The sequence below is a fragment of the Python bivittatus genome, unplaced genomic scaffold (assembly GCF_059951505.1).
Source record: "Python bivittatus isolate LINGU-HERP-01145 unplaced genomic scaffold, Pbiv_v1 ctg000840_np1212, whole genome shotgun sequence".
Lineage (NCBI taxonomy): Eukaryota > Metazoa > Chordata > Lepidosauria > Squamata > Pythonidae > Python > Python bivittatus.
Window position 1 is genome coordinate 12411244 of NW_028277113.1, and position 23229 is coordinate 12434472.

The 23229-nt window shown below is 38.0% G+C and overlaps 1 protein-coding gene and 1 pseudogene across 8 annotated transcripts in view; one reads left to right on the forward strand and one right to left on the reverse strand.

Moving 5' to 3' along the window:
• Positions 1-6611: 6611 nt before the first annotated feature.
• LOC148213702 (uncharacterized) lies at positions 6612-8427 on the reverse strand (annotated as a pseudogene).
• A 32-nt stretch (positions 8428-8459) lies between these two features.
• PRP4K (pre-mRNA processing factor kinase PRP4K) overlaps positions 8460-23229 on the forward strand; it is a 30565-nt gene continuing 15795 nt past the window's right edge. For all 8 annotated transcript variants that reach the window (XR_015793922.1, XR_015793923.1, XR_015793924.1 and 5 more), the window contains exons 1-4: positions 8460-8615; positions 11596-12795; positions 18646-18816; positions 19466-19618. Coding sequence is in view for 3 of the 8 variants with exons in the window: in XM_007430676.4 (XP_007430738.1) it covers positions 8503-8615; positions 11596-12795; positions 18646-18816; positions 19466-19618 (1637 nt within the window). In the remaining 5 variants the exon portion in view is untranslated. The remainder of the gene's footprint in view (positions 8616-11595; positions 12796-18645; positions 18817-19465; positions 19619-23229) is intronic.

A 23229-nucleotide genomic window follows, 5' to 3' on the forward strand; every position in this document is an offset into this window, starting at 1 on the left:
TTTAGCATGGAAGCTGAAATGTGAACTCTACCATTTTCAGTATGCAAAATTGTCTAAGTACAATGGTATTTTTCATCTTTAAAAATTCTTGTTTGTAATTTTGTTTCTTCACCTTTGTTGACCACTGGCCTAGTTGCCAAGACGTTTTTGGTAGCCAACTAAATTCCCTGGTATGTGTCAAAGGGAAATCTATCAAATCCCAATGACTTTTCCAAGCCAAACAGTATGCTCATTTTTAATGTGCTGCAAGCGTTCATTTTCAGTTGATCAGGATAAACCTCAAGTTGAACTTATTTAAAATCAATCATCCAGGAGAGGATGTAGGTATTCATTTTATAAACTAACAGATCAGGAAGCTGAAATATTCAGCTTGGTCTAGTGGCTAAGGCACCAAGCTAGAAGTTCTAGCCCCCCTTTAGGCATGAAAGCCGGCTGGGTGACTTTGGGCCAGTCACTCATTCTCAGCTCAACTCACCTCACAGGGCTGTTGTTGTGGGGAACATAGGAAGAGGAAGGAGTATTAGGAATGTTCACCATCTTCAGTTATTTATAAAAATAATAAAGGCAAGATAAAAAACCTTAAAAAAAATAACCACTATGCGGCAAAGGCCTCTTTATAAAGCCAAATGATTAGTAACCTATCTTCATTTCAGCTGATTATATATGCAAGAAATTGGTCAACATTGGAAAAGAGAAACATATCAACAGTACCTATCACAGTGAGCACTAACTATTCTTTTCTCCTAGGACAAAGAAAGACAAGCCAGCAAAAGTCTTTCAGCCAAATGAACCATCAAAGTCTTCATGTAACCTATAACAGATGGACTACTTGTTTTCACATGTCTCCCTTCTCAAGAAGGACAGAGAGAAAAAGGACAAAGGAATTACATAAGAATTCAAAAGATGAAATTTAGGCACACCTTGATTATTCTTAATGATTTTAGGCTATATTTTAGATTTTTTACTTGCCTTATATGCGGTATTTACCTGGGGTTTCCTTTTCATGAGCCCCAAGAAATGAACGAATAAAAAATGTGCATTAAAGAAAGGACACTCCTTGAAGTCCTGGCAGTTGTGTTGCTGCAGAATGTTTGCATGCCATTCTCTGTGAAGGACACTAAAAATCTAATTGCAGCAAAAGATACGTTGCTAGATCAGAATTATTCCCGTCCACGCATCCCTGTGTTAAAGATATTTTTGTAGCTTCAGATAAAATGCCATTGACTTTTTAAAAGCATGCTTCAATACACCTTTAAAGTTTATTTATTAATTTACAATACTGATATATTCTTGATTCCACATGGATTCCCAGAGGTTTACAACATATCCATAAAACTAAAAGACCAGCTAAAAGCATATCATAATGTAAAATAACCATACAATAAGTAACTTGCCTTGGCAACCAGAACCCAAACACATTATAAATTATATATTAAAATGATAAATTAAAAGCTCTGCAGAACAGTTCCATTTTTATTGTGTTCCTGAAAACCATGAGAAAAAGCATAATGTGTAACAGAAACAGAAGAATATTGAGTTCTGGCCCCTCTCCCCAAATTTCGCATGGAGAGGACCTTCAACATCTAGTTTGCAATGCCTGCACCAGATGACATGGAGGAGTTATACTTGAAGCAAGGGGTGCTATAGATACCTAGGAGACACATTATAGGGGCCTTTATAGATGATAACCAGCACTTTGATTTTGGAAGGTTACCAGAAACCAATGCAATGCCCACAGTTGCTGCATTATGCGATTATGATGTTTCTCACTTGCAAATAAACTGGCTGCTGCTTTGTATTCCATTTAGGCATAATGGAAGACAGGATTTTTCAGTTTTCATGGGAGTTGAAGCAAGAATAACAGGGTGTCCACAAACAGTTATGCCTGCCAAGAATAACCACAGTTATTTTAAAAACAAGAATGTTCTTATTTCTTACTTCTATAACTCCTGCTGAAGTGATGTCTTCAGTTAGATTATAAAGATTACTGAGTTTACTGGTTATAGCAGCTGAGTTTGGAAAATACTGTATGCTAGACCAGAACCTTTTTATACCATGGCTTAGCCCAATGTGTGAGCTCAGTGTTGCAGTATGTAAGTGGAAGAGTTACTTAGCTGGGAATGGTATTTTCTCATATATGTAATCATATACAGAAATGATGAAGGTTAGCTAATACTTAAAGACTAGAATGGCCCTGGTCTTTTGCTGCCCCCTTCTGAAACATGAAAAAATCAGTGAGGAAAACTGTTAAAACACAGTTTTGTTTTTCACATTACAGTATTCTGTGTTTTGTCTTTTGGTGTAATAGTAGAAGGCCCTTCAAGACCATAAAAATATCAAAAATAGGTTACTATTATCTTAGTTTATGCATAAAACATTTCCTTTGCAGAATCTTAAGGATGTTTCTGAGTTTAGAAGTCATAAAACTAGTGCATTGCCAAGGTTATTTGAATGGTGGCTGGTGTGGGTCTTCCCGGCTGTGTGGCCGTGTTCTGGAAGTTTTGTTTCCTAACGTTTCGCCAGCACCTGTGACCGGCATCTTCAGAGTGCAGGAGCACAGACAGGAGCAGTTCTCTCTGTGCCCAGGGTGAAGTGACCCTTCTGTGGGTATTTATAGAGATTTGAGGGGGGGGAAGGGGGGATTGGGGGGGGTGGAGGGGTTGGGTTACTGAGTGGCTGCTTGTTCTGGTGTTAGAATCTGTGTGTATCTTCCTGGGATTAGGCAGGGTTTTTTCTTCTATTGAATTGTTAACAAGGGGCTGCTGGGGGTGATTAGCAAGTTCATTGTGTGAACTGTTCACACTTCCTGGTGGTTGAGCTGAGTTCATTGACCTTTTGCAGGCTGTATTTTTCAGGATTGGTACCCAGGTTTTGTTGATTTTTAGACTCTCCTCTTTTTTATTGAAACTGTGCTGGTGTTTGTGAATCTCAATGGCTTCCCGGTATAGCCTGGTATAGTGGCTGTTGGTGTTGTCCAGTATCTCTGTGTTTTCAAATAGGATTTTGTGTCCAGTGTGCTTGAGAGCATGTTCAGCTACTGCAGATTTTTCTGGTTGCTGTAGTCTGCAGTGTCTTTCGTGTTCTTTTATCCTGGTATGGATGCTGCGTTTTGTGGTCCCGATGTATACTTGCCTGCAACTGCATGGTATGCAGTATACTCCTGCGACGGTGAGGGTATCCCTTTTGTCTTTTGCTGATTTTAGCACTTCTTGTACTTTTCTGGTGAGTCTGAAGATTGTTTGGAAATTGTGTTTTTCCATCAGTTTTCCCATGCGGTCTGTAGGGCAGAAATACTTTGTTGGTGGGTGGCCGTTTTTCTTCTTCAGTCGCATGTTGTTTTCTTGGTTTGATGACTCTTTTTATTTCATTCTTGGAGTAGCCATTCGCTTGTAGGACCCAATTAAGGTGGTTAAGTTCAGAGTTTAGGAATACCCACAAAAGGGTCACATCACCCTGGGCACAGAGAGAATTGCTGCTGTCTGTGCTCCTGCACTCTGAAGATGCCGGTCACAGGTGCTGGCGAAATGTTAGGAAACAAAACTTCCAGAACACGGCCACGCAGCCCGGAAGACCCACACCAGCCATCGTATGCCGGCCGTGAAAGCCTTCGACAATACATTATTTGAATGGCTTTATTATTTATCAAAGAGACAAATATTCTATAGTTCCAATAGGAACCTTGGAAACGTGCAGTTCTTCCCATTAGCTAAAGCAGCCTTCCCCTACTTGGGGCTCTCCAAAGGATAACTACAACTCCCATTATCCACCAGTCAAAGGACAAGAAGTATCTTTGTTACCTTTAACTGAACTACTCACTTGTAACTGTTAGATGAGCCTCTGGAAATGAGCAGGGTCATGTCAACCAAAGATTACTTAAGTGATTCCAGCTCCCCCCGTCCCCCCACACACTATATCAGTGTTTCTCAACCTCATCGGCTTTAAGATGTGTGGACTTCAACTCCCAGAATTCCCCCAGCCAGCATCCTGGGTGGGGAAATTCTGGGAGTTGAAGTCCACACATCTTTAAGTTGATGAGGTTGAGAAACACTGCTCTATATAAAAAGGAGAAATCCAACGCTGTCCACCTCTTGCTATTGCCATAGAACCACAAAATTATTACTAATATCAGTTACATCTCGTCTCTATTGCACAAGGCAATTTATGTCCAACCTGCCATTTCACCTACAGAAACTGCAGAAATGTTTTTCTAAGAACCACTTACTTTTGAAAGCATTGGTAAATGAAACATACAGTGAAGGTGACGAGCCTTCAATAATATGTTAGATAAGGAAAGGAGGGGAAGGGCCACCCAGCACTCTTTCCTGAGAAGTTAAGTGGCAGACAAACTCATTCTTTTAGGATGCCTTAGACACAAAACCTCTAACCCACAGCAAGCATGAAAAGACCAGGATTGATGGGAGCTAAAGCCTCCCCATGTGCTCCATAATATCAACTTTTGAAAGGCAACTCTTACTTTTATCAAGGAAATTGTGGACTCAGCATCCCAATCCTCTTTTGACTGTGATTTTTCTTCTTCCTTACTGTAGAGTTGAAAACATGCTCTAATCTGCCATCAACCTGCAGTTCTAAACATCCAAAATTCCCTCTAAACTAGACTAAGGCATGGGATAATATACACATAAGGGACCTAGTGCTCTCCAGATGTTTTCAGTCCTTGAGTGCAAAATGGGGCAAAAATGAGAGCTTACAAGTCAGGTACACTGTCTGTGTAAGTCAGGAGTAGGCATGTGGCCCCTCAGGACATGTAAAACTCCTAGCACCCCATTGACTAAATTTGGTTACAAAGTGGCTGAATTTTGATATGCAATTTGCTCTCCTCCCCTACCAGATAACAGGGGGAGTGGGGAGAGGGAGCAAGAGGTCTCTGGAAAGTTACCTGCTCCTACTCCCAATCTACCCTTAAACCTCTGAAATAATAGACTGTAATATTGACACAAACATTCAGCCATTTTGCTACACTATCATTCCAGCTCATATTTTAGGAGTTGGCAGGGTGGTGTTTAGGTGGAAAGGAAAGAGCTTTGGTTCCCCACACAGCGAAAAATTCAATCCTGTACCTTCTGGTGACATTACCAGGTGGCCTCCTGTGGCATTCTAGCAAGATGGGAGACCAACTTGCAGCTTTGATCTTCAGGAATTTGTTTACTCCTATCCTTAATGAACTGCCTTGGTCAAGATCTTCTCATCTGGATGTTTATGAAGATTCTCAGTCATCCAGGTAGAATTGTCTGAAAGTTGAGTCATGGCAACTGGACTTCTTTTCTTTTGGTTAGAGACGTTTCGCTACTTGTCCAAGCAGCTTCTTCAGTCTAAAAAACATTATTGTCAACAAATGAGTGTCCTTTTTCCTTTAGATGAAGGTAAACTGCTGATTCTGGTCCTGTGTTGTTGCTCCTCCTGTGCTGGGCCATCCTCTTGTGTAAAGGCTGCTTGGTTTCCCCAATGTAGAGCTCTGAGCATTCCTCACTGCACTGGATTGCATATACTACATTGTTCTTCTTAGGTCTTGGTATTCGATCTTTAGGGTGTAATGTTCACATTTTGGACAGAGAAGATAGCTGCTTTGAAAGAGGAGTGAAGGAATCCATTTATGCCAAAGTGGAAAATCCTTCCCTCAATAGAGGTGGAGGCATCAGACACAACTTGTCTTCTATTTTCCAGGCTGCCCTTTCCACAGCCCCAGGAAGATTAAGTTCAAAGGTTCACCAGGAAGCCAACACTTAACATCCCCTTGGGGATGAGTGAGGGACTAGGAATAAGACATCTACATCTCAAAGACTCTACTAATCACATCTCCAAATGTCCCTTCAACGAGCCTATCATGCTAGTAAGAAACACAGACACCCTGGAAGACTTTTATGGGGTCCCCCTAACCAACTTTTTTAGACTGAAGAAGCTGCTTGGAGAGGTAGCGAAACGTTTCTAACCAAAAAGAAAAGAAGTCCAGTTGCCATGACTCAACCTCCAGACAATTCTCATCTGGACATTTTTCTTCCTCCCTTCATTGTATTTCAGGTTGTATCCGGGCCAGATTTGTGCTTCTTGACTATTCTTTTCTACTTAGATCACTTTTCATCTAGTTTCCAAGACAGTCTGGAATATCAACCTACTTGTGTTATTTATGACAGGCAAGAATGAATGTATTATTGCTGAGAATCTTGTACATACACAGAAAAAGAGGGAGATAAATATTGTTTGAAAACCTGAATGTAATACAAGCAAGCGGAAACCCAGAACTTTGCCATTACAAAAGAAACTAAAATATAATAAAGTTATTGCCTCTTGTGCCATTTAATATGCCCAATTGTCAAGCACAGAGATGGTTATCTACTGCTATCCTATTAAAGAGGGCAAAGCATCAAATGAAAGACACAGACTTTTGATTTGCAACTCATTCTAACTATTGCATCTACCCAGGCATAAGTTGAACATGAAGCTGCAAATATAAGGTAATAGGGCTAGGGGACTGAGAGTGTAAAGCTTATATATTATTTTCAGAAATATGATAGAAGACGGGAAAGAACAGAGAGGTAAAAACATCCGCCATAAAAAAAAAAAAGGATTATCAGAAACCACATTGAATAGGATGATTAAGGGCTGTACTTCTGTGCTTTCTCCTGAGGTTGATCCTGGGCATCAGTGCCCACCTGGGGGCCCCTGAGCAAGAGAGAGAAGAGATTGCAGAATGTGGCTGTGAAGGGGCTGTAGAGATTAGAATCTGTTCAGCAGATTGTATCTACACCAACAATTCAATTTGACGCTGCATGCTTGCCAGGATTTGTACAGTGTTGGCACAATCCCTCTTACGGTCTTGCAGCTCTGCTGTGGCATACCAGTTCAGAGATGACAGGATTCTGTCGGTTACTGTCTGAATCCTTTTGTCTGCTATTCATGATAATTCCGTGACCAAGTCATTTTTCGTTTTCCTCTGCTGCTTATGGACACTGGTCAAACATTCTTCAGAAGGAAGGGCCATGCAATTGTGCCACAGAGCCAATGATGAGGATACCAAACTTGCATCTGAAGATACAAAAACAGCTATTCAAAGCCACACATCAAAATAAGAGAAGACTCATTGCAATATGACTTAAAGGACTTCAGGCATGTCTAATATCAATAAAATGAGTCAATACTACATTTACCCAATCTTGAGCCTTTGGTTAACAAACTGCTTGTGTTGCTGGGTGGGGAAGTAACCAAATGATTAGATGGTGGGGAAGGAGCCAAATGATTAGCTTCTAATAGGAACAGGAAAAAGTAAATTATAATTGCATTAAACATAGTTTTGTATATTTATCAGCAATGTAGTTCATGTGCAGAACAATATTCATAAAAGCTTACAGAGATAGCAGCAAAGTACAACTTCGCAGTCAGTTGCATTCAAAATACAAAGTGGTGTTCTTATGTGCCGCTGGCCAAGATAGGCTCACTGACACTGCTACTTCTACTGTGGGATGCCATGAATTGGTACCCTCTGAGAATCCTTCTGGGAGAGTCACATTTTGCAATGTTCTTGGGAGCTGAAAGCTAGATTCCTTAAAATTCATGTTTTTTTAAAGAACAGAGTTTACGATCTGAATACTAACGAACATATTTGTTGATGGAGAAATTTGCATCCATGACTTTAATAAATAGGACTTAAAATCCCATTGCTGGATTATAAATATTACTTGTGCCATCTTCACAAAATAAATTTACTGTACCTTCAAAGAACAATATATAAGCCAAAATAGCAAATGCATATTTTAGACTCAGTTACTAAAAAAGACTAAGTTCTTTTATGCTGCGCTAGTCCAAGGACCTTTGCAATTATACGGTCATCTAATACCGTACTCATTATTAATCATTCATGGAGAAAATCTATCTATGTAGTCGCTGGGAGTCGAAAACGACTTGATGGCGCTTAATCAAAATACAATGAGTTCAATCATTCCTGGACCAAGTAAAAACTGATCAGTCCCTTGAGGTGATGATCAGCACCAGAAACCTTTGTTACTACGGCGTTGAGTTGGGGATTAATTTCATTTTAACTGTACCGCTGTTGCACTTTGTTTTGCACATAACCTCCTATGCCCGTTGCTGGAGCGTGTCCTTTACAGAGGCTCCCTAAAACAGAATGTCCCATTATTGTCTGAGGAGATCTAAGAGACATATTCCCTTGCTTTCTGTTTTCGTAGGATCACTGCCATACCCGGGGCAAAAATATTCGTAATTATATGTGGAACAGAGAAAGGCTCTGCTTTCTTCTCAATGGCGTCCCGGGCTAATTTTTTTGCAACCAACGCTTGGCAGATAGCTCGGCTCAACAAAGAGCCGGAAGTAGAATCACCGATAAACCCTTATTCGTTCGATCTCCCAGTCGACGGAAATTATTCCCCTTTTCCAGGCTCGCGATGTTTACCTCATTTCCGGTTTCTAAAACGACCAGCAAGTTTTTTGGCCTTCACCTTCTGCCGCCTCGTTTTTGTGTTCGTAGTGCGCATGCGCCACTCACCAACCTCCTCACTAGTCCTCCGTGGTGGCGGCGAAGAAGGAGTTTGGGAGTTCAAAATGGCTGCGGCGACGGTGGTGGAGTTGGGGATGCGGGGACGCGGGTAAGTCTACTTTTTTAAGATAAAGACTCTCTCTGTCCTTGTTAGCCACGCTTCACATACGAGGAAATGCGAGGAAGCAGAGGAAAAAACGAGCGGAGGGCCGAGAACGCGCCATTGCCGGGCTGTTATAACGGTCGCGAGGCGGCCTTTATTGGGCCTGACGCTGGAGTTCTCGGAATCTGCTTCTTCTTAAGTATGGAGGCCGGCCTCCCTTGCTCGATCCGTCACACTTAGTTGTGCAGTCCTGACCTTACCGTTGCTTCCCTGCTCAGTCGAGAGATGAAGGCCTTACAATATACTTCGAGGCTCGTCCGAGTCCTTGCTTTCGGCTGCACAGGCTGCTGACTTCCAAGGCCCTCGCCACAATCCTTTGGTTAGAGTGCCGGAAAAAGAAAAAAAAAAACATGAGCCTTTGAAAAGAAAGCCTTCTTTGTCTGCTTTAAATCATGTAGAAAGATGATGCACGTGTAGGTCCCTGTGTAAATATCACATTCCCAAATGTGTAGGTACACATGCACAGTAGGAATAATCTTACTAGTAGATAGGCATTTTTTCATAGAGGAAGTATGTAACAAAAAAATCAAGGACAAGTAAGTGTTCATATGCACTCTTATTTGAAAATAAATTAAAATAGGTTTTTTTGAGGAAAGTGGAACTTGGATACAACTGGGAATGTGAGCCTTCATATACTTAAAGATATTTTTTTGTGTATCTACTATATGGTTGATATTTCACTGTTTATTCTAATGTACTTCAGGTAACAGTCTGTCTTTTTGAGTACTTGTAAAGTGAGAGATATTACTCTTTATGTAGGTTTGACACAAATTCCCCATAAACTGTAGTGGACTACAGTAGTGTTCTGTAGTGTTAGAAGAATTTGATCCTTCTCTGTGACTGATTTCACAAGTTACACTAAAATATAACTAGGACGTTAGAGATCAGTCTGCATCATCCCTGACCATTGGATATAGTGTTGAAGGCTAATGAGAGTTGGGCTCCAACAACATAATGAGTTTGGCTAGCATTAGATTCTAAGTTGTTGTGTACACATTTTTATGGAAGAAAATTTGCCTGAAATTGACTGGGTGGTAAAATAGCTATAACAATAACTTAGATATATAAAAATGAAAAGAGAAGATGACATACCAGTCTTAAATAACCTTTTTAATAACCATACATTAAAGTCTGGTATCTAAATATTAAGTTTCAGCTTCTTTAAAGTACTATACCTTTTGATTAGACAATTGCTAAGTACAGTGAAACCACAACTTCAAATACAATGGACCAAATTTGCATTAGACTACACCCCCAAAATATTGGACAAATTAGTTGGTTCTGATCTGTCTGTATAGTTATCGTTGTGCACATGCCTTGGTGTTTTTCCTTCTGTGCATCTACTGGCATTCTTGCTCACTGTCCTTGAATCACCCCCCATCTTCTATTTCAACAAGAAGGAGGGATAGATGTTTCTTTAGTGCTTCATGTCTCTTTAGTGCTTATTCTCCACCTCCTCTGTGATACTTTGCAAAGGCTATCCCTCACTCCTCACCACTTACCACTTCAGCCCTCAGGTGCTATTTTCCATTCCTTTGTCTGCTGCCCTCTGTATTCCTTTCCAGCCCATTCTGCAGCTCCCCATTTCTCACTTATGGCACAGATCATTTGGGGAACCTTTTTGTTCCTTGACCAGTGTGCATGCAGAGCCATTTTCTCTCCATACTATTAACAGCAGCAGAAAGACAAGGTTAACTGTATTATCTCTTCATTTTATTCCACGCCCCATATTTTCTCTCTTTTTCTACTTTGGATTTAATAGATCTTTGACTTAAAGGCCACCCCTTCCTTCTGAAAGGTCCATTTAATCAAGATTTTACTGTAAATAATATGTGCTTGATATTTGTGGAAATTTTTAAAAAATTGAACTAGACTGATTTGTTTATTAGACATTAGAAGTAATTTATGTTTGGATAGTGCAAGCTGAATTAGATATGCTTTCATTTATTAAATTAACTGCTACTTTCTCATTCAAAGCTGGATTCTCACTGCTATTGTTTTCATAACAACTCATGCCCATCATGTGGTCAGACAAAACTTATTTGAGGATAGGTTGGCATAAATATAACATTTGGGGAGCTTGCCTATTCATTTCCTTCTTTGTTTTCTCAAGCAGTAAGGATATTGATAAGGTGAGATTTCTGATATAAAAGGGCAATCTATTTGTATAAATAAGCACTATGTAAATAAGAATGATTATATATTTTTCTTAATATCCCTACTCTTCACTAGTATTAGGCTACATTATTTGTGGTAAAAAAAAAAATTGAATCTAGCATATTTTCTGAGATTTGGACATTATATTTAAAGAAACTAAGAACTCTGATAAGTGGAGAAAAATATGTTGTAAGAAACCATGTTTCAGTGTTGGAAACAACTGATTAATAAGCAGTTAAATAATATGCAGTTGCAATGTATTTTAAGTTTGTCAGTGTTTTAGAACAATCACCTGTAAAACAAGCATCATACATCTTAAAAAGTGCCAGACTTTTCTGAAATGGAACATTTTAATCCCAGAAAATTTTCTGTCCACTTCTGTTAAAAACAGGTTTAGAAGGGAGAATGTTTATCCATTTTGTCACCAGGTGTCAAACCTGGTTCCCTGACATCTCACTATTTTCTTTGCCACTTCTACTTTTTGTGTGAAGTTCTAAATATTCCATCTATATAGCTTTCAGCTGGAAATAATTTCTCACCCATTTTCTGCATATTTTGCTATTTGAATTATATAATATGACATCTATTTGATCTAAGCAGTAGAAGTAAACATATGCATGCCCAGCAGATGATTTTGTTGTCTCTCTACCCTAAAAATGTTTCAAATTGTTTAAACTTCTTAAAAATTGTCTGATTGGAAAGTATAGCATAAAGAATATTTTGTTGACTTAAAGTTATTTAGATTCTGATTTTTGAAATATATTTACAGAATTGAAGAAGCTGATATTTCTGAGCGAAGTGCAAATGAAGAAAATGGGGATATTTCAGAAGGAGACCAACCACAAATTAAACACAGCCGACATAAAAAAAAGAAACACAAACATCGAGGCAAACATAAGAAACATAAACATTCTTCAGAAGAAGATAAGGACAAAAAGCATAAACATAGGCACAAACATAAGAAACATAAACGAAAGGAGGTTGCTGATGTCTCTGATAAAGAAGATGGGCCAGCAAAAAGAACTAAAATTGACTTCTTAGCTCCTCTAGAAGATTTAGAGAAACAAAGAGCATTATTAAAAGCTGAGCTTGAAAATGAGCTAATGGAAGGAAAGGTTCAATCTGGGATGGGATTAATATTGCAAGGATATGAGTCAGGTTCAGAAGAAGAGGGAGAAATCAATGATAAGGTGAGAAATGGAACTAGATCTGCAACTAAATCATCAAATGTTAAGGGAAAGCTTGAGATTGTAGACAATAAAACTAGTTCAAAGAAACGCAGTAAGAGCAGATCAAAAGAACGGACTCGACACAGGTCTGATAAAAAGAAAAGCAAGTCAGGAGTTGATGGAATAAAAGAGAAAGCTACTAGAAGTAAATCTAAAGAAAGAAAAAAATCGAAAAGCCCATCTAAAAGAACAAAGTCTCAAGACCAAATAGGAAAGTCAAAATCTCCAACCCTTAAAAGGCGCTCTCAAGAAAAAAATAGGAAATCTAGGTCTCCTCCTGAAGATAAAACTAAAGCAGAAGATAAAATCAAATCAAGAGATCGTAAGAAATCTCCAGTTATTAATGAAAATAAAATTAGAGATCGTAGCAAAAAATCCAGATCTCCAGTAGAACGAAGAAGCAAATCCAAAGATAGACAATCAAGATCGAAAGATCGAAAATCCAGGAGATCGGAGACTGAAAAAGAAAAGAAGCTCACCAAATCTCCTTCAAAAGATGTGTCGTCAGGTAAAGAAAACAGGTCTCCTAGTAAAAGACCTGGTCGTAGCCCTAAAGGACGAAGTTTATCTCCAAAACTACGAGATAAGCTAAGACGCAGCAGATCACCCCTCCTTAATGATCGCAGGTCTAAGCAGAGTAAATCACCATCTCGAAATCGGTCTCCTGGTAGGAGAGCAAAGAGCAGATCAGCAGAGAGAAAAAGAAGAGAATCGGAAAGGAGACGTTTTTCTTCTCCCAGGTAATGCTAATGGGGAAAAATGAATTTGATTTAGGTTTTACTCACAATTGTGAAAGTGAGAGGGGTGGAGGATAACTTTTGCTAATATTTCTCCTTGCATGCTCCAAAAATCTGCTTCAAGATAGTATGTATCATGGTATTGGAGACATAAGAAATCAAAAGTCATGTCACTTTCTGGCTGTTTGTTGTATTTCAAGCTGTCCATTAATAAGGAGTCCTATTTGTAGGAGATGAAATCTGGATGGACCCAAATAATGTGCAATAAAAAAAAAGTTTACATATATGTGATTCTGGTATATATCAAGATGGAAAATAGTTGTAAGAACACTAATTCATTATTTCTGTGTTTTAGTTTAGCAATTATATTTGTTTATAGGATACAATAGAACGGGTCAGTTGGCAGAGAATATGAACCCTAGAATTTGCAAGCATATGCTTTATTTATTTTGTCTGTGACTTGTATTACTATGAATTGACTCATTTTCATTGGTTTCCACTACAGTGCTATTCTGTCATTTTCAACAGAAACTACCTGCCTAATGGCTACAATACAGAAAATCCCCAGATTAAAGACAGTTCTGTGTAAGAATATGTTCTGTTAAACAAACACAAGGAGCTGCATGTCTATGGCAAGAGTCAGTTTACATTGAAGGGATTAAGAGCAATGTATGTGTCATGGAACTATCATCAAGTCTAGTCATGTTTTTGGTTTATATTTAAAATGATATCTGTGTCTAAAGTAACATGTATATGCATTTGGATGGGAAGGAATCTTTTTCTAAGGAATCAGGATAGAAAGCCTGGTGCCTTCCCCTATGCCCCCAGGCAACAGGGCTAGTAGCAAGAGATCTTAGAAGCGGTAGGCTATAATGTCTGGAATGTGCTAGGTTTCATATTTCTAGGTTTGGTGAATTCAAATGGATAAATCTAATAAGAGCTGCTCATTTTGATAATAAAAAGGACAAATTTTTTACTGTATGCAAAGGCAGCAAAATCAAGAGATTAACAAGAGACGTATCAGGTGGAGGCAGATAGCAGCAGTTTGATGAGCTTCTGAAGTCCTCATCTAAATCTGGTCCTAATTGTCAGATAAATTGCTGGGTTACGTGACAATCTGAGGTGTGGTTATATGGTTGGGAGTGGAAAAACACATTAAATATAGTAATAAATATATTTGCATTTTGAGAATTCTAATTTAACTTAACATTGTACCATTTTCTTATGGCAGATATTAGGCTTGTGTTCTATTTTTTTCTCTGTTCTTGTAGTTCATAAGCAAAACTGTAAACAGGGACTAGATGGCTACAATGTAAATTAAAATATTTTCAGTAAACAATCCTCAGGCTGCTTAAGTAGATTGGAATTTAATTAGTGTCTTCATTGGTAGAATTTTATTTTCAGGATCAGTTCAGTGATGTGTCAATATGATTACATTAGTGTGCAGTCACTGAATATTAATATGCCTTCTGCATTTTAAAATACAGCATATTTTAAATGAATTTCAATTTCAGTGGAATTTATTTCTGTGTAAAGTATCTTTAATTGTCATTGTGAGATGTGATTCACGAAAGTATATTGTGAACATCAATTGAAGCAACAGATTAAGTACATTTTGAACTTGACAATGAATTATTGGTGATTATGTTTTCATTTTGTGTGACAGGCATAGACACAAAATCAAATCTAAAATACAGAGCTGACACTTTTCATATTTAACATAGAAGCAGTAACATCAGTATAGTCTTTTAATTATGATTTAATTTAAGATTTTCATGAGTTTGCATGGATTATAAGTAACCATTATAAATACACTTTTTATCAACATACTGTTTGTATACTTTATCTGATAGTATTTAAATATCAGTTTTTATTAATTTGATATTCTGGGAGTGGGTTCTTCATACCATTCTTTCTTTTGGCCACTTTCATTTTCAAATTGTTTAACTTGTATGTGTGTGGTGGTCATCTAAAGCTCAAATACTTAAATGAGAATTGGGACATAAGAGTAATTTATTTTCTTTGGATACAGTGTTTATCAGTCAGATGAGCCAATACTTTCATAGTTGTCCTAAATGAGATAAGATTGATTTCCTCTTTAAATTCAGAGAAAGGAGAATAATGGTCTAGTGACTAATATGAGGATATATTATCTAATTTAAAAAGGAGAAGAGAAAATTATGTCCTCAGCAGTTATATTGTTTTAGCTTGCCTTACTTGATTTGGAATAAGACAATTGAAAAGTCTAGAAATAGAATAGGTTTGAATTGTGTAACATACACAAAGATCTTGTAGGGCTTAAGAAAGCTACTATATAATTGAAAGTTATTCACATACATAGTAATGTTAAATCAGTAGTGTTTAGTCTTGAAAAATCATTGGGTTTACAGTGTTCCTCTGTGGAGATGATTTTATTCAATTTCACCTTCCCTTTGGAACATCCCCCCTCCCTTTAGTCCTGAAGACCTGAGCCCTGCAAGACTCGCAAACAGTGCGAGGAAAAAAATGCAGTGAGGAAAGAGCAACTCCAATAGGAGTATCTTTTTAGGTTGAGCAAGTGTAAAGTGATGCACATTGATGCCAAAAATCCTAACTTCCCATACAAACTAATGGGATCAAAGGTAGCAGTGACTTGATGAGGAAAGAAATCTTGGAGTAAATGATAAACCATTCAGTGAAGGTGTCAACACAGCATGTATCTTCTGTTTAAAAAAAAAAAGGCCAACAGCATGTTAGGGATAATAATAAACAGTATGGAAACTAGAGATGTCAGTGGTCCAACTGCATCAGGAATGCTGTGTACTGTATTGATCTCTGCACCTCAAAAAGTTGAGCTAGAGAAGGTTCAGAGGAGGGCAACTAAGGTGATCATGGAGCTAGAGCAGCTTCCCTGTGAGGAATGGTTGTGACACTTAGGGCTTTTCAGAATGAAGGTGAACAAGAAGGGATAAGATTGAGGCATACAAAATTATAGATAGTGTGGATAAAATAGACAAGGAATGAATACTGGAAGAAATCTATGAAATTGAATACTGGAAGAATCAGGACAGAAGAAAGGATTTTTTTTTTTTTTACCCGATGTGTAATTAAACTTTGGAATTCACTAACATGAGAGGTAGTACTGGCTATCAGCTTGGCTGGCTTCAAAAATGAGTTGGACCAATTCATGGAAGTCATAGACAACGATGGCTATTAGCCATGATGGCTGTGTGACTGCCTCTGAAGGCCATATGCTGGGAGACTAGTAGGCTTCCTTGTGCAGTTGGTTGGCTGCCGTGAGAACAGACTGCTGGGCTAGGTGGGTCAGGGGTCTGATCCAGCAGGGCACTTCTGCTGTTATGCTGAAGTTCATTTCACAAGTAGAAGAACTCTCTGGATCTGATCCATTAAGTTTAACTTAGATCTAAGATACAATAATGGTTAAGTACAAAGTAGCCATAGATAGACATTTAGTAATCAAATGCTTGAAGTACTCTATTGACCAGGGTTGTAAATAACTTCAAGGGTTCCAATAGAAGTGAAAACTTTTCAGGGATGACAAGCTTTTGAAACCTGGGGGGGAGGGAAGCGAATTTTTCAGGTTTTCCTTATGCCATACTTTATGCAGTGTGGTTAAGCTTAAGTATACTGAATGTGAGAAAGCAAGCTAATGTCTGTTGAATTATTTGCAGTATTGCTATAGACTAAAGGTGAGGATTAAGCGTAGGCAGCAGCTAATACTTTGCTAACACCGAAAGCCATTGTAATATGGTGTATAATATGAAGGAATATTGTATCTGATTAGGAGATTAAATTTGTTCGTGATATGCTTTGGTTATTGCAAGAATCCTTTTCCTAATTCTTGTGTAAGTAAAATTACACTATTTGTACATTGTCTAGTGTGCTATACTTCAAACCCTATATGTACTATTTTAGTCCCATTTATGTCTTGGAAGGTAGTGGATAAAGTTCACACTTTTTTTGTTGGTATTGGTATGCATATCACTTTAATTCATATCTTCATTTCTGTAGTCCACAATGATGTATATTGCTCAGATACAAGGCAGTATATTGAAGAGAAACACAGGTTTCTATGCTCAGGAAGGCAAAAAAATGTGATGGCTAATGAATTTTACTTTCTCCCTCCCCCCCCCTTAAATCATACATCATGGTTTATCCTCAACAGCTTCTTTCTTGAAGCATTTTGCTAGGGCAAGCAATTCAGTTTTTATCTGCTCACAAACCAAATTATTGTAATAATTGTGAAGCCATCATAACAGATTCTGGCTTTACTTTCATAGCTTTAAAAAACTTAACTTATTCTTAACTTTTAAAAATATTTTTCTACAAGAATTGGGAAAACAGTAGAGCCTGTTATACATTTTCACTTTATTGTTCCCAGATTAGTTTTGCAACAATATTGTACAATTAGGTAAGCTAAGCAGGGGCTCTCTCATTTTTGTTGCTCCTTTTTACTAACAGTCAGCAGGGTAGGAATGAAACCACAATTTGAGGTTTAGAATATACTGTGAACAGAGAAGGAATAAAGCCACAGCTTGAGATTTAAAATACATGTTAAAGGGAACTCTCTAGTGAATGTTATGCAGCTTAAATGCTTATGTATGTACTCAGTAATTACATTTTTGCTCAATCTCTGGCTGGTAGAACTTGGTCTTTCTCTTCTGGATTCTTCCCCCGAGCCTTCTGTGCGGGTAGATTGGTCTCCAATCTTCAGCTCACTTCTCTGAATTGTACCATGCTCCACTTCAGGAGTCTTTGAGTTCCTCTCAGAGTAAAACTCCTGACTTAGATCCACCCTCCCTAGTCCATCTTGGGATCAGCCAACATTGCCAACGCTATCTAGATTCACCTTAGATTGCTAGCAACAGCTGTCCTTTATTAGTATCTTCCTGTTCCTGTTCATGGAGTTCTGTTTTTCAAGACTACACCTTCCTTTATCTGTTCAGCAGCCCCCCATTTCTTTCTCCTATGGGAAAATCTTTATACTGTATGGGAAACTAAACTAACTCCTATTCTCAGGTTCTGCTTATCGGCTCAGTAGAACAAAGTGATTGTTTGGGTGTTTGGGCTCTTCATGACAGATTTACAGAGAGACATGCCTCCTGTAGCCTGTCATGTGCATTAATGATTTTAGCATTTTTGACATTACTGCAAACTTCAGAGAAAGAATCTGTACAGTAGTGATAACTCTGCTTTATTGTATGTTTTTAAAATATCTCCCCTCCCCCTTCTTTATACTCTGCAAAGTTTGGGAGTCCGCTGAGTCTGTTGCTCTTCCTTTCTGTGTGTGTCTCTCTCTTGTGTTTATATGGGAGGGAGGAGATATACCTACATAAGCACAAGTGTGGAAGATTCAAACTAATGCATATGAAGAGGCAGTTTAAACATTTCATGCAAATTTAGGTGCTGATAAATCATGTTGTTCCATTCTTTAGAAACAACACTATCTTTAAAATGCTTCCACTTTCTAGATTCTCTATTTTAACATGTAAAATAGGAAATAAGTCCTGAGTTATATGTAATTCTTTGTCAGATATAAATAAACCCTGTATATACTCCAAAACTTGTGAAAAACTTTCCAACCTGATATCCTCTACACTTTTGAACTACAGTTTCTATCAAAGCTCAGTTAGGTGGCTAATCATTAGAGAATATGAGATTTGTATTCAAAACATTTGGAGAACATGAGCTGAGTTAAACCTGAGTTAGGAAGCAAAATCTTCCAGTTCTTTAACATTTTTCTTCTGTTTAAATTTGTTATATATTCCTTTATAGTTTAGTTTCAGATTAAACTTTTAAAGTGACTTATATGTAAGATTATAGTTCTTTTTTATTTCTTTTGCCCACTTCAAGAACGCGAACTAGAGATGATATCCTCTCTAGACGGGAGCGATCAAAAGATGCCAGTCCACCTAGATGGTCTCCTTCAAGAAGAAGATCCAGGTCTCCCCTTCGACGAAGATCCCGCTCTCCCCTTCGACGTAGCAGGTCTCCAAGAAGGAGAAGTAGATCTCCCCGGAGGAGGTATGTAAGCGGTTTAGTTTGAAAGCAGAAATAAGCACCATACAAGTGGTATTTTCCATCAGCATGATGTGATTGATTTTCCCCACCAAGCTTCCACCTGTCATCAAAATAAACTCCTATCCTGAAATATGCTCTCCTAGCCATCTGAAGCAGGTTGTGAGAATGTGTAATGCACTGCAGTGGGGAGGAGAAAGTCCTGTTACATGATGCAGTATAATTCTATCATGTATGTTAAATAATAGTTCTTTTCTAGTTGATTTTACTTTTTCTGAATTCATACCTAAGGTATCCCTCATTTCAGATTATACTGTATTCCTTTTTGTCAATAAATTTTTGAATAAAAGTACAATATCATCCTGATATCAGGGTAGGCAAAATAGGTAAGGTTGTTCATCTAGATGTTTTAAACTACAGATTCTGTAGTTTCTGATTGTCTGCCATACAGTTAGTGCAAAACTTCTGGAAGGCATCATGATACCCTGGCGTTACTGCTATGTCAGAAAAACTTTATTATGCTATCTTATCAGTGATATAGTGCCCTCTTTCAAGCAATTTTGCTCTTTGAATTGTAAAATAATAATTTCAAACAAAACTAAATATGGTAGTTGTTATAAAAGTACATTTTTCATTTTTAAAAATCCATTTTCAGAGATAGGGGTAGACGCAGTAGATCTCGTTTGAGAAGACGATCCAGATCACGAGGTGGCCGTAGACGGCGGAGCAGGAGCAAAATAGAAGATAAATTTAAAGGAAGTCTTTCAGAAGGGATGAAGATTGAGCAAGAATCCTCATCTGATGAAAAGTAAGCATTGTATTTCAATCTCTTATATAGTGTGATGCCCTGGAATGGTAAGAACCCTTTAGTTGTGATTTTACACTAATAAATAAAGTATCAGGTTTTAATGGGCTTACATTTGTTGTTGCATTAATCATTATGCTCTTCCATTAATCATTATGCTCTTCATTAAGATGGGGTAGAAACATGGTCAGGGAAAACCTAATTTTTTCAGTTGATTTAAATCTCCAGAACTGGATTGGTACTGAAGAGACTTAATAGTGTGACTGAACATTTACATATTAACTATGAAAAATCCTAGGAACCGGTGAACTACCAGATGATTGATGGAGGCTAGATATATGTATTAATACCTTGGGAAAACTCTAGAGCAGATCATAAGGAGAGCTGATTTGAGCACCTTAAAAACAATGCAGTAGTCAGCATGGATTTGTCAAGAACAAGTCTTACTAGACTAAACTTATCTAGCTTTGAACTTCCTTATTAGATTTTAAAATGCTGCAAACCGAATATAACTTAATTTCAGCAAATGGTGAACATTTCAACTACCATATTTATCAAAGAATCCAGTGACATTCTGATTAATAGACTACTTAACTATTAACCAATTAAATGGATAGATAATCTGACTCAAAAGTTATATCAAAGCATCATCAGTTCTTCATCAAACTGGAGGGGGTGTCACAGAGTTCAGCTCTGGGCCATGTATCCTTCAATTTTTTTTATTAATAGTTGAGATATAAAGAAGAGATGGTTATTAGGTTTGCAGATGAGATAGAATTAGATGAGATGGACAGAAGGCAGAATTAAAATTCAAATCTAGTTTGAAAATTTAGAAAAATGGAAATGGCAGAATGAAACAGAGTTCTTTAAACTTAAGTGAAGAACTCTGCAAAAAAACCCCCAGCAGATGCAATAGACCATGTACCCTTCAACTTTTTATATATCAACAGAAATATAATGATGGAAAATGACTGATGTGCTTAATCTGTATGGTCACATCATGCCTTGGGTATTTTGCCTAGTTTTGCACATTACACTTTAAGAAGGATTCAGAGAAACTGCACCAGGTTCAGAGAAACGCAAAAATGATTTTTGGAGACAAGAAACTAAGTCTGAGGAAGTAAGATTGAAGGAACTAAGAATGTTGAGAAAAAAACATTGAGGGGGAATATGATAGCATTGTCCAAATAATTCTTGCCAGCTTATGCATGAAGTGCATTCTAGACCCATGAGCCTTTAATTTTGCACAATCAGAGCAATTTATGTAAAATGAACTGTATTTTTTAAAAATGCTTATTAACTTCTGAAATATATAAATGTTTACAAATATTGCAAATTAGCAGTTGTATAAAAAGGGGGGAGTCAGAAACCCAATAGTTCTTTTTTAATTTTTCTTTTTAATAATTGTTAAATTTGCTCTGTTTATCTATTTTTTCCTTTTATTAACATGTATAAATAAATACAGGCACACACGCACATACTAAGTAACAGTACAAGGGAGATTTTAATATTAAGTAATCAGCTTAAAATCAAAACCTGTAGTATATAACAAATACCTTTTACAATTAAACATTACAATTAAAAAGATAAAAACTAATGCAAACTACAAAAAATAAAAGAATAAAAAGAAAAGTGCAGAAAAGTTAAAAATAGAAAAAAGAAAAGAAAAAATAAGAATATAATAAAAAGAAAAGAAATATATAGAAGTGGCTTCCCCTTCATCACAAGTATAAACAATTTTAGTAACTTATCACCTTCTCTTAAAATACAACAAATGATCTCTTCTTCCCATATCTCATCTCTTTATCTGTAAATAAATCCTTAAAACCTTGTCTTTCAGTCCTTGTCAGCAAAAGTCCACTAAGGGTTAGAACAAGAGATAAGAATATACCTGTTTCAACCTTGATCAAATAAACCAATTTTATATTCCTTTTACTTTTAACAATCTTGATCTTTAGTCCCTTCAAATAATGTCCTAGAACTTCTCACAAAATTCTTCAAAGCTTTAACTAGTCTGTGGCTGGTGTGGGTCTTCCAGGCTGTGTGGCTGTGTTCTGGAAGTTTTGTTTCCTAACATTTCACCAGCACCTGTGACCAGCATCTTCAGAGAGCAGGAGCACAGACAGGAGCAGTTCTCTCTGTGCCGAGGGTGATATGGCCCTTTTGTGGGTATTTGTAGAGATCTCACAGGTGGGTATTTATATAGACATCACAGGTGCTGGCGAAATGTTAGGAAACAAAACTTCCAGAACACGGCCACACAGCCCGGAAGACCCACACCAGTCATCGTATGCCGGGCGTGAAAGCTTTCGACAATACATTGAACGCCTCTATGGGGAGGAAACGTTCCGCCAGACACGGAGATTAGGAACACTCCGGAAGATACACACAGATTCTGACACCAAAACAGGCAGCCACTCAGTAACCCAACCCCCCTCACCCCCCACCCCCAATCCCCCCTTTCCCTCCCCCCTCAGATCTCTATAAATACCCACAAAAGGGCCATATCACCCTCGGCACAGAGAGAACTGCTCCTGTCTGTGCTTCTGCACTCTGAAGATGCTGGTCACAGGTGCTGGCGAAACGTTAGGAAACAAAACTTCCAGAACACGGCCACACAGCCCGGAAGACCCACACCAGTCATCGTATGCCGGGCGTGAAAGCTTTCGACAATACATTGAACGCCTCTATGGGGAGGAAACGTTCCGCCAGACACGGAGATTAGGAACACTCCGGAAGATACACACAGATTCTGACACCAAAACAGGCAGCCACTCAGTAACCCAACCCCCCTCACCCCCCACCCCCAATCCCCCTTTCCCTCCCCCTCAGATCTCTATAAATACCCACAAAAGGGCCACATCACCCTCGGCACAGAGAGAACTGCTCCTGTCTGTGCTTCTGCACTCTGAAGATGCTGGTCACAGGTGCTGGCGAAACGTTAGGAAACAAAACTTCCAGAACACGGCCACACAGCCCGGAAGACCCACACCAGCCATCGTATGCCAGCCGTGAAAGCCTTCGACAATACTTTAACTAGCCTGTTTTGTAAATCCAATATAGAAAAGTTATCCAGGTCATTCTTTTGATTTGCTATTTGTATATCCCTTTTAATTATTAAGACATCAGGTAGTTTCATTTGTATGTCCAGTGTAGCATCTTTTTCCATATCATTCTTGTAACCTGTCATTTTTAAATCCACTTTCAGATCAGTCTCAGCCTTGTCCAGTAAAGTTTGTTCCTCTTCCATAACATCTTTTAAACACAGTCTATCTATAATGGCAGATACTTTTAAAGTTAACTTCTGGATCTATTGTTCACAAATATCCATCAGTAGGTCCAATGTTAAAATATTTTGTTCCATTCTGTATTGGTAAGTCAAATTTAAGTGTTCTTCTCCTTTAATTGTAATCTTTAGTTCCTTCTGGTTCCCTCTAGTGTCCAACCTTCAAAATCCTGTCCTATCATGTTTTTTTTCTTAAGAATTCAAAACAACCGCATATTTCCATGGGAAGAATTCTTATAATTAATTTCAAAATCTTATATCAAATCCATCTGGACCCTTAGTCCGTTTGTAACATTCCAAAATCAATGTTTAATCACCCTTTTCCTGT